The 15,992-nt window shown below is 59.4% G+C and overlaps 1 protein-coding gene across 2 annotated transcripts; it reads left to right on the top strand.

Moving 5' to 3' along the window:
- Window positions 1-416: 416 nt before the first annotated feature.
- On the top strand, window positions 417-12,167 carry KIAA1755 (KIAA1755 ortholog). Of its 2 annotated transcripts, XM_053958310.1 has the most exons (15): window positions 417-580; window positions 3,274-3,471; window positions 3,968-4,891; window positions 5,135-5,255; window positions 5,364-5,528; window positions 6,068-6,191; window positions 6,497-6,614; window positions 7,255-7,341; window positions 7,426-7,542; window positions 7,890-7,988; window positions 8,244-8,392; window positions 9,305-9,443; window positions 9,700-9,822; window positions 10,407-10,598; window positions 10,678-12,167. In XM_053958310.1, exons 1-15 carry the CDS (start codon window positions 578-580, stop codon window positions 11,662-11,664), a joined length of 3,546 nt encoding a protein of 1,181 aa, XP_053814285.1. In that variant the 5' UTR covers window positions 417-577; the 3' UTR covers window positions 11,665-12,167. The 2 variants fall into 2 exon arrangements, with proteins under 2 accessions (XP_053814285.1, XP_053814284.1); XM_053958309.1 differs by having other exon boundaries at window positions 3,968-5,255.
- Window positions 12,168-15,992: the final 3,825 nt, after the last annotated feature.

Here is a 15,992-nt window from a genome sequence, read left to right as displayed (position 1 = left end):
CTTCGCCTGGAGCTGCTTGGGGGGGACGGCGGGGGCTGGGGGAGGACCCCCGGTACAGTCTCCTCCTGCACCCGCTCGGGGTCTTTTTCTCCCTCCACTCCGACCCCATCCCATCCCGCCGGGGTCCGCCCCCCGCCCGCGGGGACACAGAGGGGGACTGTCCCCGGGGGCCCGCGCCTCGGGAGCGTACGGGGGGCTCCGGCCGGCGGGCACAGGAAAGCGGCCCCCCGCCCCCCGGCTCTCTCCGGGCCACCCCCGTCAGCTCCCTCCCTCCCCTCTCCCGCCCCGCCCCGCTCCGCTCCCGCTTTCTTCGCCTTTTCTTTCTTTTCCTTTTTTTTTTTTTTTTTTCCTTTCTTTTTTTCCCCCAGAAGAGGCGCGGCGGGCGGAGGGGGCCGGGGGGGCCGGGGCTGCCCGCCCCCGCCCGCGGCTCCGGAGACGCCGGCGCCGGCGCCGGGAAGAGCCGCCGGCGGAACGGGGACCGGCCGGGAGCCCCGGGCCGGGGAGAGCCGGCGAGGAGGAGGAGGGACGGGACGGTCTGTGCCGCGGCCCCCGGCCCCTCTGCCACTTCCTGGGAAACATGGTAATTCCTGGGGCATCCCTCTCCCTGCCGCTGCCCCTCCCCGTGGCTGCCGGTCCCGCGGGCACCGGGTGGGCCCGGGGTGGGCAGCGGGAGCGACAGCAGAGGGAGGTCGGGAGTGAAGGTGGAAGGAGGTGCAAAGGCAGAGGTGGGTGTGGAGGTGGGTGTCAGGGCAGGGGTGGGTAGGAAGGCAGACGCAGATGTGGAAGTGGAGCTTGGGTGTGCAGGGTTGGGGATCAGGTGTGGAGGAGGACGTGGCCGTGGCCGCTTGGGCAGGTGCGTGCGGGGCTGCATGCTGCGATGCTTAAACTTCCCTGCAAAGTTTGTCAGGGGATGGCGTGCAGCGACTGGGAGCTGCTGTGTGAGCCGTGCCAGCGCAGGGGATGCTCGCGGACCGATTGGATCATTCGTCACCGCAGCCGGCACGTGCCGTTGCCCCGGGCTCTGAGCTGAGCGCGGCCTCCGCTCTGGGCCAGGCTGAGCATCGTGCCCTGCCAAAGCTGCTGACAGCAAGGGCTGCGGAGAGGCAGAGGAATTGGTATTCAGGACTGGTCCCAGGCTCAAACCTCGCTCCTTCCTGAGCTGGGGGGAGAAAGGAGCTGGAGCTGAGTCACCATGTGGCTTTGGGCATGGGTTAAACAACTTTACCACACCAAAACCCCAAAGCCCAGCCTGTCTTGTTGATGTAAACCAGTTTAAAAATATGGGTATTTGGGGAGAAATATCAATCTCTATTTAACAGCACTTTGGCTTATTAAAATGGAAATAGCTTTGCAAATGTAAATCTCCTTATGCTCCCTAATGCCTTTGTTCCAGCTCCCTCCCAGCGGGTGGAGGGGCTGCTTTTGGATTCCTACGGGCTCCTGGCCCGCCCGGATGCGGCTTCGCCTACGAACTCAGAGCCGCTGCACCATGGTTACCCCAAAAGCCTCCCCCAGCGATGAAGTGCTTTGTGACACTCCATGAAAACATTTTTAGTCAGTCATTCCAGGCCAAAATATTCCCCAGCACAACTCAGGCTGTGTCTGGTGCCTCCATCAGTCCCTGGTTCTCTCCTGACACTGGCTCACACAGTCCCTGCCACTGGATGAAGTCCTGGGTGATGGGACAACAGGAAACAGCCTCAAGTGGTGCCAGGGGAGGGTTAGACTGGATACTAGAGAAAAATTTCTTCACTGAATGACTTGTCAAGCCCTGGCAGAAGCTGCCCAGGCAATGGTGGAGTCACCACCCCTAGGAGGATTTAAAAGACTGTTGGAGGCAAGGCAGGCAGTTCTGGCTCATCTCTCATGGCAACATTCAGAGCTGGATGGATGCTCCTGTGCTGTTGTGGCTCCTCACCTCGGTGTTGGGACGGGGAGAAGTCCAGCCAGGTAGTGCTGGGCATGGAGATGGGGGGCACCCGGCTGGGTTCAGCACTGGGGACCAGGTGGCTGCAGCAGGACCCCACGGGAGCAACATGGAATGGGGTGCTGGGCTTTGCCCTTCATCAGGTATTTTCCAGAATAAGGTCTCCAGTCCATTCTAGGAACTGTACTCAATAAAACAAAGCTTGAGGAGAAAGGTCCAAGGGCAGAAAACCTGGACAGGAAACACAGGGCAGATCAGGGCCCTAAGAAGGGACTGGCTTGCCTCCTTTTCTCCCAGCTCTCTGGATTCTCCTGTCAGGTGCAGGGGCAGGAGATTCCTGTGCCGAGACATGGAAAAAAAGTCATGAAGAATTAACCAGAGCATGACTGCAAAGTTCTTTAGCTAAAGCGCATTAAAACTAATTAAGCTGAAGTAACGGTGGCCCCTTTGTCTCTGTATGGGCTCCTGGACCAGGGATTAGCTGCCTGAAAGTAATGCTCACCTTGAGCTAATCCCACCAGACTTCCTGGGTGCTCTTACAGGAGCAGGACCCAGCTGCTTGGAGGATGTTCCTCTTCCCCACTCTCCAATGGGGTCCCCTTGACAGCTGTGCCAGACTCATCCCCACGCTGCCTGGAGCGCAGCCCGGACATCATGGAGCCGTGGGATGGCTTCTCTCCATGTACCAGCCATGCCACACAGCTGCCAACTCCTGCAGCACTGAGAGAATGAACTGTGCTGGTCCACAGGTGGCACAGACCCAGTGTCCTCACCCCGCTCTGGGCAGTGCAGGGGGATGCAACGCGGCAGAACGCTTCCCAGAAAATACAGGCATAATTTTGAGTTTGGCAAATTCATCAATGAGTCTGGACCAGAACACCCTATCCATCTTCAGATGTTTGTCCTTCCTCCCATCTGCTGCATTCCTGCAGCGAGCTTCGGAGCCCGACACAGCCCCACGATCTGTCTGGTCTGACTCTGGTTAACCCCTCGGCTGCTGCGGCTCCTCCGCCTCCACATGGCTGGCAGCCGAGCAAGGCGGCTGCTGCCTCGGGGCTTATCCCAGGCTCCTTAACCACAGCCCGGTGCTGGGAGCCGGACCCGCCCCGCCTGCGGGGTGGGTCACTGCGCTGTGCTTGCTGTGCTCCACTCTCGATTCCCCCGGTTTCCACCCTAGCAGGGTTTGGAGCCCCTGAGCTCAGCAGCATTGCCAGTGTGAGCGTCCTAGGGCCCCGACAGTGGCACAGTGCAGCGTGGGATGGTGGGCAGAGACACCAGGTCAGGCGGAACGGTGTCCCCGTTGCAGGGCCACTCTCCCACCAGTGACACTTGGCTCTCTCCCGCAGGATGCCGGGTCACTGGATGCGGCTGTGCAAAGCGCTCTCCAGGCCCTCTACCCGCCCTTCGAAGCCACGGCTCCCACCGTCCTGGGCCAGGTGTTCCGGCTGCTGGAGACCAGCTACCAGGGGGATGGGCTCTGCTGCCTGCTCCAGTTCCTCATCCCGGCCAAGCGGCTCTTCGAGCGCCTGCGGCAGGCGGCCTGTGTAAGCCCCTGTGCCCCACAATGGTGCCCCCCCGAGCCTCTCCCAGACACGGGGGTTTGCCCTAAGGAGTCCTGCCCGCACGGGCACTCTGACCTGTGGGTTCTCTCCCTGCACGTCCACTCCTTGTCCCACCTGCTCCCTGCAGAGGGGACCGTGGCACGCCCAGCTCCCTGGGATTTGTCCAGCATATGTGGTCCCTGCAATAAGGGCAGAGGCGACTCTGGGGTCATCTTGCCTTGATCCTAGAGAGGCTTAAGCAGGGGTTTCCCCTCTGTAACACATGGGTAGACTCTGCACTGTGGGAATAGCCGTGGCTCAGGGTGGGTTTGCAGGGCTGTGCTGCAGGGGCTTGGCTCAGGGATATGCATTGGGTCACCAGGCTCTTTTATCCTCATCATGGGAAGCACAAGGCTGGGCAGCAAGAGTGTGTGGGGGTGGCTGGGAGGCACAGAGCTGGCAGGGCTCTCTCATGCGCTGTGTTCTTCCTCCCTCCCAGGCTCCCTACTTTAACCGCATCTTTCTCCATGAAGGCTGGCCCTTATGTCTGCACGAGAAGGTGGTTGTGCACCTCGCACCGCTCAACCCCCTCCTGCTGCGCCCCGGGGACTTCTACCTGCAAGCAGAGCCCTGCGAGGAGCACACAGCACGTGTCACCATCAAGCACCTCTCCTTGGACCTGCGCTCTGTGGAGGAGACACCTGTCCCCGAGGCCACCCACGCTCTGCTCTTCACCAACGCGTGGCTGGAGGAGGTGAACAGCAGCTGGGCCGGAGCTCCCCTGCACACCTGCCTGGTGGCCACCGAGAACGGCGTCACCCCACTGCCGTGGAGCCGGATTGCCACGCCTGAGTTCACCGACAAGCCCAGGGCTGGAGCTGACAATGTGCCCACTGGTGCCCGGCATGAACCTGCTCCTGAGACTGCACCTGGTACACCCGTGCCCCATGGCACAGCGAATGTCCCCACGCCCTACAGCAACACTGTGGGCACCATCCCAGGCTGCAAGGCAACCTCTCGGAAGTCAAGCCAGGGACGATACCCGGGACTGATCAAGGTGGAGCAGGCAGGTCTGCAAAAGAAGCCGGCCACACTGGCTGTGCCCAGCCTCAGTGAAATCATCAGCCAGAACCTGGAGGGGGAGTATGTGGACCTGCTGGAGCAATCCCAGGAGGACTTGGACGTCCTGACCAGATTCCTGTGGCCCACCTGCCCTCCAGGGCAAATAAGGGCTGGGGCTGAGGAGATGCTCCCCTGGGCAAATGGGGGATCAGGAGCAGATGCCTGGCCCTGTGGGGGAGCACTGAGCTCAGAGGAGAGTCCCTGCAGCCCGTGTGTGGAGAGAAAGCTGAGCCAGGAGCCAGGGCCGCATGGCCCAAAGTGCCGCCAACGTGACTCCTACATGGCCGCGCTGCAGAACCCGGTGAGCTTCGGCTCTGGGCTGATGGCGGCCATCCTGGAGGAGCCGGACAGCCCTGGCTCCGAGCTGCCCCCTGCCACCCCCCGTGAGACCCCTGCACAGCACAGGAAGGGGGCTGGCAGCCCCATGCTCCTCACCCGCCAGTCCCGCCGAGCGACTCCTGGGGTGCAGGGGCGAGGGGGGTTGGTGCAGCGGGGCAGCCCCCGGCTCCCCCCAGGTTCCAGCCACAAGTTCTCCTTCCTGAAGGGCACACGGCTCAGGGCAGCCCCCGAGGATGAGAGAGTCAGCAGCCAGCACGAGGGGGCCTGGAAGAAGATGTCGGCCATCTACTCGCCCAGGATGGGCAGAGCCAGGGCAGCAGGGAAAGGTACCATCCTGTGGGGCTGCAGCACCTGACCAGGCACTGCTGGGGCTTTGCTATTCCTCTGCTTTGTTGAGTGTCACCAGCTTCCCTCTCCTCTATCCCTGTGCACAGGTACAAATGCAGCCACTGCTGCTCCTGTGGAGGAACAGTCTCTGGAAAGTTCCAGCTGCAAGAATGGTCCCTCTGTGCCCAGCACTGGCGCTGCTGGTCGGGAGCCTCCAGCCTGGCAAGACCTGCATGCTGGGCTGCTGCACTCAGGCATCATCTGCCTGCCAGGTACTGCTGGCACTGCAAGCCTGGGGAATGGGCAGGAGAGGCCTCTGGATGGAAATACAGGCTGCTGGAGAGGGTGTTTTGGAGGAAGGTTTCAGGACTTTGCTGGAGGCCAGAAATACTCCAAGCGGAAAATTTTTTTTCAGCTGGGCAAAAACATTAAAAACATAAATGCAAGCAGCCTGTGCAGAGCAGCTGCCCTGGTCCCAGCCGCCCCAAGCCCTCCCACACCATTCCTCTCCAGTGAAGCTGTTCAGCTTTAGCTGCCAAATACTAAACATTTGGCTCCTTCTTTTTCACAAGAACCAAAAAGCAGTAACAAAACCCATCTTCTTCTCAGGAAAAATGTCCCCAGCAGCTCTGGAATTCCAGACATTCATGCCAAGAGCCCCTTTGGGCTAGCTCTCCCCCTCCAGAAGGGCCATAGGGGCTGCACCATGGCAGGCTGAGCTGAGACAGCACCGATGGTTACCCCAGCCCATTGTGGGGTGCTCAGGTCTGGCAGGTGGCTGCCAAAGGGGTCACTCACCCTTTGTCCACAGGGAGCTCGGACAGGCTGGGCAGGGCCCTCCTCCTGGTGACCACCAGTGGCAGTGCCTGGCGGGCTGCGTGGTGCTCAGCTGCCGAGCTGGCAAGGCTCATCCTCTGCCTCTGCTCCCTCCCCAGGTAAGAGCCAGCAGGACCTGCCAGTGACCCCCGGCTGCTGCCTGGCTCAGGGCTCCCAGGCTAAGAAGGGATGGATGCCCAGCATCCCACACACTCTGGTTTGGGCGCATCCCCAAGGTCCCTGGACCATGCCCCTGCCAGAGGCACATGCTCTGAGCCCTTGGCAGGGACATCCCACAGGGGCGAGGCCACTGCCTGTGGCTGTGGGTTCCTGCCTGCCTGGGGGTGCAGAATGTGGGAGGGGGCTTTGAGAGGGTCCTGCCCTGGAGCAGGACCCCCACTCCTGCTGTGTTTCCCCTCGCTAGGCAAGAAGTGAAGAATGGTGAGAGGCGAGAAGCGAAGGATGTTGGGCTGACAGTTGTGGTGGATGCCAGGAAGCAGCCGCCCGCTCCCGTCCTATTCTCAGCCCTCCGCTCCGTCCAGGTATGCCAGGCTCTGTGTGCCTGTGCCATAGACATGCCAGGGCTGTCCCTGTCTGGGAGGGAGTGCTGGAGTGCTGCTACCCTTTGGGGGTCCCTCAGAGCCTCCCCTGTGCCTGCTCTCCATGCGATCTCCAAAGGTCCCTTCTGAACCCTGCCATCACCTGGCAGGCGTCACCAAGAGCCCTCCAGCATCCTGATATGAGAATTCACCAGGAGATGGGCTCCAAAGTGACAATCCACTGTCGTGGCAGAGTCCTTGTGCCAGTGCCCAGCTAGTGCCACAGGAGTGCTCTGTGCTGTCCAAGGGCTATGGGGTCCCCCCTGCCACAGCACCTTTTGTCTTTGTATGCCCTATAAAATGCTGGCCCTGATGCTCCTCACATGGAGAAGCATCACTGGTGTCAGAGAAGGGGTTCACTCATGAGGCTTTTCCCATGGTCCTTTGCCAGGGAGCTGGTGGCTGGGACAAGGACATGGCCTGAGGGACATGTTTCCATCTCCCACACCAGTGAGAGTGGGAGCTTTTTTCTTTGCAATGAGCTCACCAGCCTCAGCTGACCCAGGCAAGCCCTGCACTGCCATGGGTGACCTGAGGGCTGCGTGTGGGGTTTGCCCGGGTGACTCTCCCCTGCCTCCCACAGAGTGTGTCTCCAGGCTGCATTCACAGCATGCTGCTCCTGGCTGAGAAGGAGCTGGTATCCCACCGTGAGAGGCTGTCTGGGGTGCAGGTGAGCCTGACCCTGTCCCCTGAGCTGGTGCAATAGGGGGTTATTCCCTGCTCCAGGCAGCCTTACAAACCCTGTGTCCTGCAGGTGGAGACCCTGACATCGCTGAAGGCTCTGGGCCGCCACGTCGACAGCTCCCAGCTGCCCCCAGAGCTTGACGGTGCCTTCCCCTACTGCCACGGCGAGTGGGTTCAATTCTTCCAGGTGTCTGTTACCACGCCATGAGCCATTGCCTCACCTCCCCTGTGTCCCTCTGTCCCCACTGCATCTTATGTGTCCCACACACATCCCTGGAAAAGCAGCAGAAGGGGCTGGGAGATGGGAATGAATAGGAGAGCTCTGAGCACAGGAGGGTCAAGCTCCTTCCTATGTGCTCCTGCCTGCAGCTGCCCATCCACCTCCTCACTCCCTTCCTCATCAGCTTTAACCCAGTGCCTCACAGTATTTCCTGCTCTGTCCTGGCACTTCTCCTCCTCCTCCTCCTCCTCCTCCTCCTCCTCCTCCTCATGGGCAGACTGCCCCCACTGACCCATGGTGTGTGTCCCCCACAGAAGCTGCAGCCCTTCACAGCCAGCCTCAGGCGGGCATCGGAGCTGCTGCAGCGCTGCATCCAGGAGCTGCGGAACACCGATGCACTGGCTGGGACACAGGTAAGGAGGTGGCAGCACCACAGGTTGGGGACATTCCCAACGTGCCCATCTGCAGTGCAGCCACAGCAACATTTCCCTCCAGTTCCCCAAAACTTGGCATAGCCGTTCCCAGACTGGCTGCTCCTGGCCACAGGGCTGTTCCCTGTCCCCTCTGCTCCTGCCTGGGGAGCAGCCCCAGGTACCCGTCCTGTGCTGGCTGAGACCCCAGGTGAGGCCCCAGGTGAGACACTTGTCTGACCCTCCCTTCCTCCACAGGATGCGGCTGCGGGCATCAGGAGGCACCAGGAGCTGATGCAGAAGGTGCTGAGTGACCCTCAGCTGGTGCGGGCGCAGCGCGAGGGTGGGTTCCTGCTGGCCAGGCTGCGCAGGGAGGCCGCCCGCCTCTGCGCCTCCGACCACATCAGGTAGGACGGGGCAGTTCTGCTGCTCGGGGGTGCCAGTGCCAGCTACCCCTGCTCCTGCTGGCTGAGAGAGCCACCTCCCCATGGACAGCCTGGTCCCCATGAGCCCAAGGTATTGCCATGCTCCGTCCTGCTCTGGAAGCATGGACCACGTGTCTGGGACAGCCCATTGCAGGAGTCCCCTCATCCTCACTGGTGCCAGATCCCTGAGAGGGTCTCCTGCCCCAGGCCAGGCCAGATCAGATCTGTCACTGCTCTGCAATGCCGGCAGCAGTGCCTTGGGCTGGGCTCGGGAAAAGCCACTAGATGGGGCCAAGTCCCGGCCATGCCGCACCCGGCCAGCTGTGCTGTGCTGTGCTCCTCTGGCCATGCCGTGATCGTCCGGTGATGTGCACTTGTCTGGCCGTGCACACTCATCCAGTGATGTCACAATCTGGCCGTGCATGGCTCCTCTGGCCATGCTGTAGTCATCCAGTAATGTCACCCCCACCTGGACGTGCCATACTCATCCAGTGAAGCCGTAATCTGGCCATGCTGTTACTCATCCAGCCGTGCTGTAATTGGGCCATTCCGTACTCACCCGGTGATGTCGCTGTCGGCCGGGAATGCTGCACCCATCTGGTGATACCGCACTGGTCCAGCCATGCCACGCTGCTCCATAGTCCATGCAGACAGCACTGACCCACTGCTCCCTCCTGCTCCTTTCTCTCAGTGGGGCTGGGCTGCACTGATAGACGGGGCTTTCCCATCCCGGGGTCCCTGCCATACGTTTGCTCCCTGGGTTGGGAAGATGTTCAAGTGCCTGCAAGGCTGGGATCAGGAGATGAGCAAGAGACCTGCTCCCCTCCACCTTGTGCATCTGTGAGCTCACTGGCAGTGCCTGGCAGTGATGGTCCCTCTCCTCCCAACCCGCAGGACCGGTATGGAGTTGGCTGAGGGGCTGTATAGTCAGCTGGAGGAAGAACTTCACAACCTCGTGTCCCAATCCAACAGCTGCCTGGAGCACCTGGAGTTCCTCCGCAAGGTCCGGGAGCTCGAGACTGAGTTTGGCAAGGTGAGCTGGGTGTCCCTGGGGTGCCACAAGTTGAAGTAGCCCTCTGTGGTGTTCCATGGTTGAGCATTTTGGTCACGTTTCCTTTATTTTTGATGATGATAGAAGCCTGGAGAGTAGCAGGATTGCCTGAGCTTTGATTTTCATTATGGGCGACTGAGTCTGGGCTGGGATGCGGGGCCGGGGTGGGAAGGGGAGGTGCTGTGGACACGCTGCTGCCGTGGCTGTCCTGCCTGATCCCTGTTCCGCTCTCTCACAGCTGGGGTCCTGGCTGGATGGGGAGGCAGCGGCTCGGCTGCAGGAGATGGGCACCGAGGACTGGAGTCCCGACAGCTGCCAGGGCTCCGCCGAGCACTTCAAGGAGTTCCTCACCCAGGCCACAGTATGTCTGGAGGGGCTTTTCTGTAACAGACATCCCATGGGTTTGGAAAGAGGCTTCTGGGAAGAACTGGGTGTCCCCAGTCTGTTGAGCCACACTGCAGTTGTCAAGCTCAGCATTGTGGGGACTGGGCAGTCCTGCTCCAGTGAGGGGGTGGCTGTGCTGTTCTTGATGTGTGCTGGGCTGGGACTGCTGTCCCCAACCCCTGCTGCACTCCATCCTTTTTCCTACAAAGCCTGGGCATCCATCAGACAACAAATAACATTGTGATGAGGATCTTCTGGTTCCCCTAGATGTGTATGCCCTTTAGTCACATGCACTGCAGGGAGGGTGAGGCATGGTGACCCACACGGGACAGGAGGTGCATTTAGTGCATTTTGAACCAGGCCAGGGCAGAGCAGAGATTTGGAGAATCCCATTGCCTTGTTTCTTCTCACTTGCCCAGAAGTGTTTCTCATCCATCTGCAATGGCGATGGATGGGCTAACGGCGATGTCAAGTTCTACCTGCGGCGCATCACCCTGTGCACATATCCCAGGTCAGCACCATTCCCAAGTGTGGAGCTGTTCCTTCCTCCTGTCCCTGCAGGCTCGGTACCAGCATGGCCTGACCCTGTGCCAGGAGGCGGCTGAGGTCCAAGACATGACTTTCCCTGAGGCAGATGCCTTCCAAGTGTCTGCAGCCCTTTTCCAGTCAAAGCTGATGAGCTTCTCCAAGCAGCTGGAGCGGCGGCAAGCAGAGCGGGAGCTGCTGCAGGAGCTCATCCGGTTCTCCAACAAGGTGGGTGAAAGGAATCTTCCCCTGCAGGACATGGTGCTGCTGGTGGCCACGAAACCAGCCACTCTCCCCTCTTCTGTAGGTGGCGGGGCTGAAACTGGACTGCCGGCAGTGCTCGGCCCGGGCGCAGCGCGGGGAGGGCCAGGCACTGCGGTGCCTGCAGAGATCCTTCCAAAAGCTCTCGGTGGAGTTCGCCCTGGAGAAGCTGAAGGAGATGAAGGCTCAGGTGCGCAGGATGCAGAGCAGCCAAGGGTTGGCAGCCTGGACAGAGGCACAGCACAGGTACCAGGAGACCCGGCAGATCCTGGAGGAGATGCTGGCAGAACTGCAGGAGGCCTGGGGAGCACAAGCTGACGGGCAGGGAGACTCCTCCAGCCCCCCCAGCCCAGGGTCTGCAGCTCCTCACATGGAAGTCCTGGTGTGCAGAGCAGCCCCCAGCCCCGAGCCAGCAGTGTTGGGGGGCAGGGGGTTGGCAGAGCAGCCAGAAACCAGCACTGAGGGGCCAGGACAGCCCCAGGGGCCGGGACAGTCCCAGTCCAGCACCACTCCTGGCTCCACGCCGGGTGTGGAGCAGAGCTCTCTGCAGCCCCACTGCCAGCTGGGGCCTCAGGGTGCCCGCACCTCTCACCACCACATCTCTGCTGACACCCCCCATCCCAAACCCAAGAGCAAAGCCAGCCTGGGAGTGACAGGACACCTCACCCAGGAGCGCAGCCAGCCCCCTCGGAGGCGTCCCTTCACCCTGCCTCCCTGGACACGCTTCCCAGGTGCTGACCCACCATGCCCTACTGCTGCGCCCCATGGGACTGCCTCAGATCCCAGCACAGCTGGTGCACCAGCGAGGCCACAGGCAGAAGCTGCCCAGTACTTCCAGATTTCCAGCCAGAGCAGTTTCTCCTCTGAAGACTCAGATTCACAGAACTCCATGGAAGAAGCCCCAGCAGCAAGCCTGGCTTTGCCCAGGGACCTCCAGAGTTCCAGACCACCCTGCCCATCTGAAAAGGCCCACCAGATCATTTACCTGGAGAACCACCACACTGAAAGTTCAGCTAAAGCAAACGCCAAGTAACCAGTTCCTCCAGTTGGGGCTGTTTCTGTCTGGCTGCATAAGTCTCGATCACAGACTGGATGAGACTTCTCATGCTCAGAGGTGGGATGCTGGAACTTCTTACCCCATCCTCAGTCCCAGAATCTTTGGTTCCCTGTCCTTAGCGCTCTTTCTGCCATGGATCAGCAGTAATTCCATCACCAGCTCACAGAGTTCATTCACAATCTACCAGATGTGTAGCAATCCTCCCATAAAGTGCCTTTATCCTCACCAGTACCAGCCTTGTCTCAGGCAGTGGAGAGGGTTCTGACATTGGAAGCTGTGCCTAGAACATCTCAGGGGAGTGCAGACCTGTGAGATGTTCCTGTCACTCACTGTACTCCCTGCTCCACTGGATGGTTTCACCATCCCTGTGCTGCTGCGGCAGCCCTGGCTGAGCCCCAGCAGTGGGCCCTGGGTTTCTGTGTGCTCATTAACACGGGACTAACTCCATTAACATTAATAAACCTGAAGAGAAACACCTGGATGGTCCTCATGGAGGAGAGTGAGATGGTGTGTCCCACTGAGAGCCAGCTGCTGGGGTTCTCACCCAGGTTCCAGCTGCTCCTACAACCCCAGCATAGTCCAAGAGTGCCCCCTGTGCCCCCTACATGGGCTGTGCCCACAGCCTGGCTCTCCTACTTGCTGCCAGCACCTTGGCCCTGCTCAGAGGACCCTTTTGCAAAGGTTAAGTGCCTCAGTCTCCTGCTCTCCCTCCCATAGATGAGCAGAGTGGTGTCATCCTGCCCAGCCTCCCCACTCTGTTTTGGGAACGCACTGTCCTGAAGCTTTTGGGACCCGTTTGGTCTGGGTGCGACCATGCCGATCCCAGTCCAAAGCAGCCCGAGGTCCCCAGAGACCCTGTCCCCGCCGGCGCGTCCCTGCTCTGCCTGTTTGGGCATCCGGGAGCGGCTGATGGCAGGCGGGACCCTGACTGGCGGGGCCAGGCTCTGACCGGCCGCCCCCCTGGGCAGCCACAGCATGAGCTAATCAAGAGACATCGCAGGAGAAGCGATCTCTGCCTTGGAGGCCGTTCCAGAAAAACACACTCCTCCTCCCAGCCCAGCACGGTCACGGCTCGCACCCTGCGGGATGCTGCGCCTCGGCAAAGGGCACTCGCCCATCCCAGTCTGGCTGAGCATCACTCATACCCCCCTCAGCCTTGTTTTTGCCAGATCCCGAAGCCAAGCCCCGCTGAGCTCCTTTCAGCCCCAGCTGCCCCCCGCGGGCGCCACGCTCCTCCTGTCTGGGTCATTACTGAAGCATTAACGGGACCGACCCGGGCCCTGCCCTGTCACAGGACCTCTGCCTGTCACCACTCCTGGTCCTCCCCACTTGTCTGCTCTTTACTTCTCTCTACAATTTTTTTAGACTCCATCTTCCCCAGCTCAACACTCATTTCCCTACTGACAATTCTGTCCCTGCTCCACTGAAATTCTGGTCACTGAGCCTATCCCATTCCTTTTGGTTTAAAAGTTGTAGTCATAGAGAACCCGGACAGGTCTGCACAGCCAGTCCTGTGCGAGCCTAGAGTTCGTTCCATTCTCCAATAATGCCACATCCTGAGTGGCACCAAGGTCACCGAGCCAGGACATTTCTACCTCTTCATGATGTGTCCCTCCTCCCCACCCCCATGCCCTACAGCTGAGTGTGCCCATGTGGCCAGTGCAAGCTGTGCCCACCTGGATGGGACCCAGCTCACTGCCAGAGCCAAAAATCTTTTCTCCCTCCAGCATCATTCCAAGCCAAGCCTGACAGTTCCCTTGCTCAATTTTCCACTCTGTTGAGAGCTGATCTGCTGTACCCCCTCCATTACAGCTTTTAGTTTGGAGAAATAGTACTTTCCAGCAAGAAGGAGAGTCATTTTTCAAACCAGATGGAATTATGATTCTTCTGAATAAAGCAAACAATGACTTTCCTGTTGTTTTCTTTTTCCATAAGTCAAATAAAAAAGGATATTTTGCAAATCCTGAGTTTAACCGATAACAAAAAGGGGAATTTCCGGCCTGTGGCTGGAGGGTGAATCGTTTCCCTGGAAGGGTCCTGTTCACTCAAGAGTCATCAGCCCCCACAGCTGAGTGGGCATACCCAGATCCCTCCTTCCCTCCTACCAAAAGTGTTTTGCAACATTCTGCAAAAATTTTCTTATCTCCGCTGATCCTTCAGCACATGATTTATGACTCCCAAGTTTGACCAATTAAGCCATAACCTTTCCAGAAAGGCAAGTACAGGAGTTAATCAATGTCTCCTTTCCCTCGTGAAATGGCAAAATCATTTGTCAGGGGCTGGCAGGGATCCAGCAGTGTGGGCTGGTCAGGGTCTGGCAGTGCCAGGGTGCAGAGCACCCTCCAACCTTGGAGGGAAACTCCCACAAAACCCCAGGAAATACTTTTTTTCCAAAGGAAAAACGGTCGAAAATGTTGGATGCAGCAGACAACAAAACCAGCTCAGAGAAGTGGAGGGCCCATGGATCAGGCACAGATCCCAGCCCCAGGGAATGACCTTGTCTTCCCCATGGCAGTTCCTGGGTCAGCCGCTCCCCCTGTGGTTCCTGAGCCCTGCTCCAGCAGAGCAGACAGTACGTGGGTTGGCACAGGACAGGGAGCTCCAACCAGAGACAGCCACGGCACTCTTCTTCCTCCTCCTTCTCCTCCTCACCACCAGATTCCCATCAAGCTCTGCCCTGCAGGGGCTGCATGGTCACTGGGTTCAAGACAGAGCAAAGAGGAAAAACAGAAGAGGAAGAGCAAGAGGCACTGAGGTTCCCAGACTCCCAGCCTCTGCCACAGCTGTGCCCTGTCCCAGTCAAGGAGGAAGTGTGGGAAATGGGTGGCAAGGCAGAGATGCAGTGACAATAGCGTGTGGGGAAATTCAGAGCCCCCCACATGCCCCCCCCCCCAGCAGTTCTGGTGCCAGCAGAGCCACCACAGGCCCATTCCTGTCCTGGCAGCCCCTGGAACTGGGGTTCAGCCACAAACAGCCATGGGAGTTCAGAAGGGGGCTTGGTCCATGCCACAGTGGGAACTGTCTTGCCTGGATTTGTCCTCCTGGGTGACAGCCAGGGCAGTGGGTCTGGTTTCAGCAGGTAAACACAGAGGCAGCTCTGGGTGCAAGAAGGAGCTGAGCTGTGGGACAAGGACACCAGCTCAGTCCTGGCTTTGGGATGTGGCTGCAAGCAGAGGTATCCCAAAGAAGCTTCATTATCTCCAAGTGCCTGCTCTGGCAGAGCAAAAAGAGGTCTTGACTGTCACTGAGCTGGGGTTGCTGGTGCTCTGGGGAGCTGCAGGATAGCCATAAGAAATGGAAAACCAAAGAAACTGGTGATACCAGAGGAAAACAGGAAGGGTGAAGGGTGATGCCAAAGGGTAGAGCTCCAAGGGCTGGACGTAACTCAGTCTGATCTGAGCTGGCCAGGGAAAGGACAACCCAGCTGCTTTCCAAAATCCCAGCTGTGCTGCATCCCGAGGGATGAATGGAAAACGCCTTTGCCAGTGGTTGCTCAGGGGCCCTGCAGACACCCACCCTGGGAAGGTGATGACAGGACACAGGTGACCTGCATGGGGGACACACACAGCTCATGTGGGGGAACCACCCATCTTCAGGCATTAAATGTGGACATGTGCACTCACGGAGGAGCACAAACACTCTATGCACTAAGTGGGGAGCACAGACCCTTCTTGTTTCCCCCTGCTGACCCGCTGGAGCCTGCAAGCTATGAAGGTGGTGAGGGATTACCGGGAGCGGCGCCCTGGGGGAACAGGCTCCCTGGGGAGGGAACGCTGGGGGGGTTCCAACAAACTGCTGGGAAATGACAGCCAGAGGCTGGAATTCAGTTTGCACCAGGTACGGCCAGATCAGTTTGCAAAACATTGTGTTTGGCTCATGACTATGCTGGCAGTGGACGTGAGCCCATCCTGCAGCACTGCAGCCCACTCTCGAGTGCTATGGGACCCTACCACAGTGGGACTGGCCTTGTGGTCATCCTGGGGCCACCAGCAAGGAAAGGTTTGGCACAGCTGGAGAATCCACCTCCCCTGCATGCATTGCTGCTGTCCAACACAGGACCCACCTCCCAGGGGCTTGCTTGGGACCTTGCCAGGGAAGCGCCCGGCTTTCCGGCCCCTACTGTGCTTGCAGACCCAATAAACCCAGAGACTTTCGAGAGGGTTTTCTTCTCTCATTTCTTTTAAATAAAAATACAGACTCTGCCTAAAACCAAAGACAGTAACATAATTAATTCCTCCTGAGCCCCCCCCACCCCCGGCCTTGCACCAGGACTCCCAAGAGAAGCTGATTATCAGCTGCTGGCC

This window comes from Vidua chalybeata, chromosome 17 (genome assembly GCF_026979565.1).
Source record: "Vidua chalybeata isolate OUT-0048 chromosome 17, bVidCha1 merged haplotype, whole genome shotgun sequence".
Lineage (NCBI taxonomy): Eukaryota > Metazoa > Chordata > Aves > Passeriformes > Viduidae > Vidua > Vidua chalybeata.
Note: the sequence above shows the minus strand (reverse complement) of the source record. Positions and strands in the feature narration are given on the sequence as shown.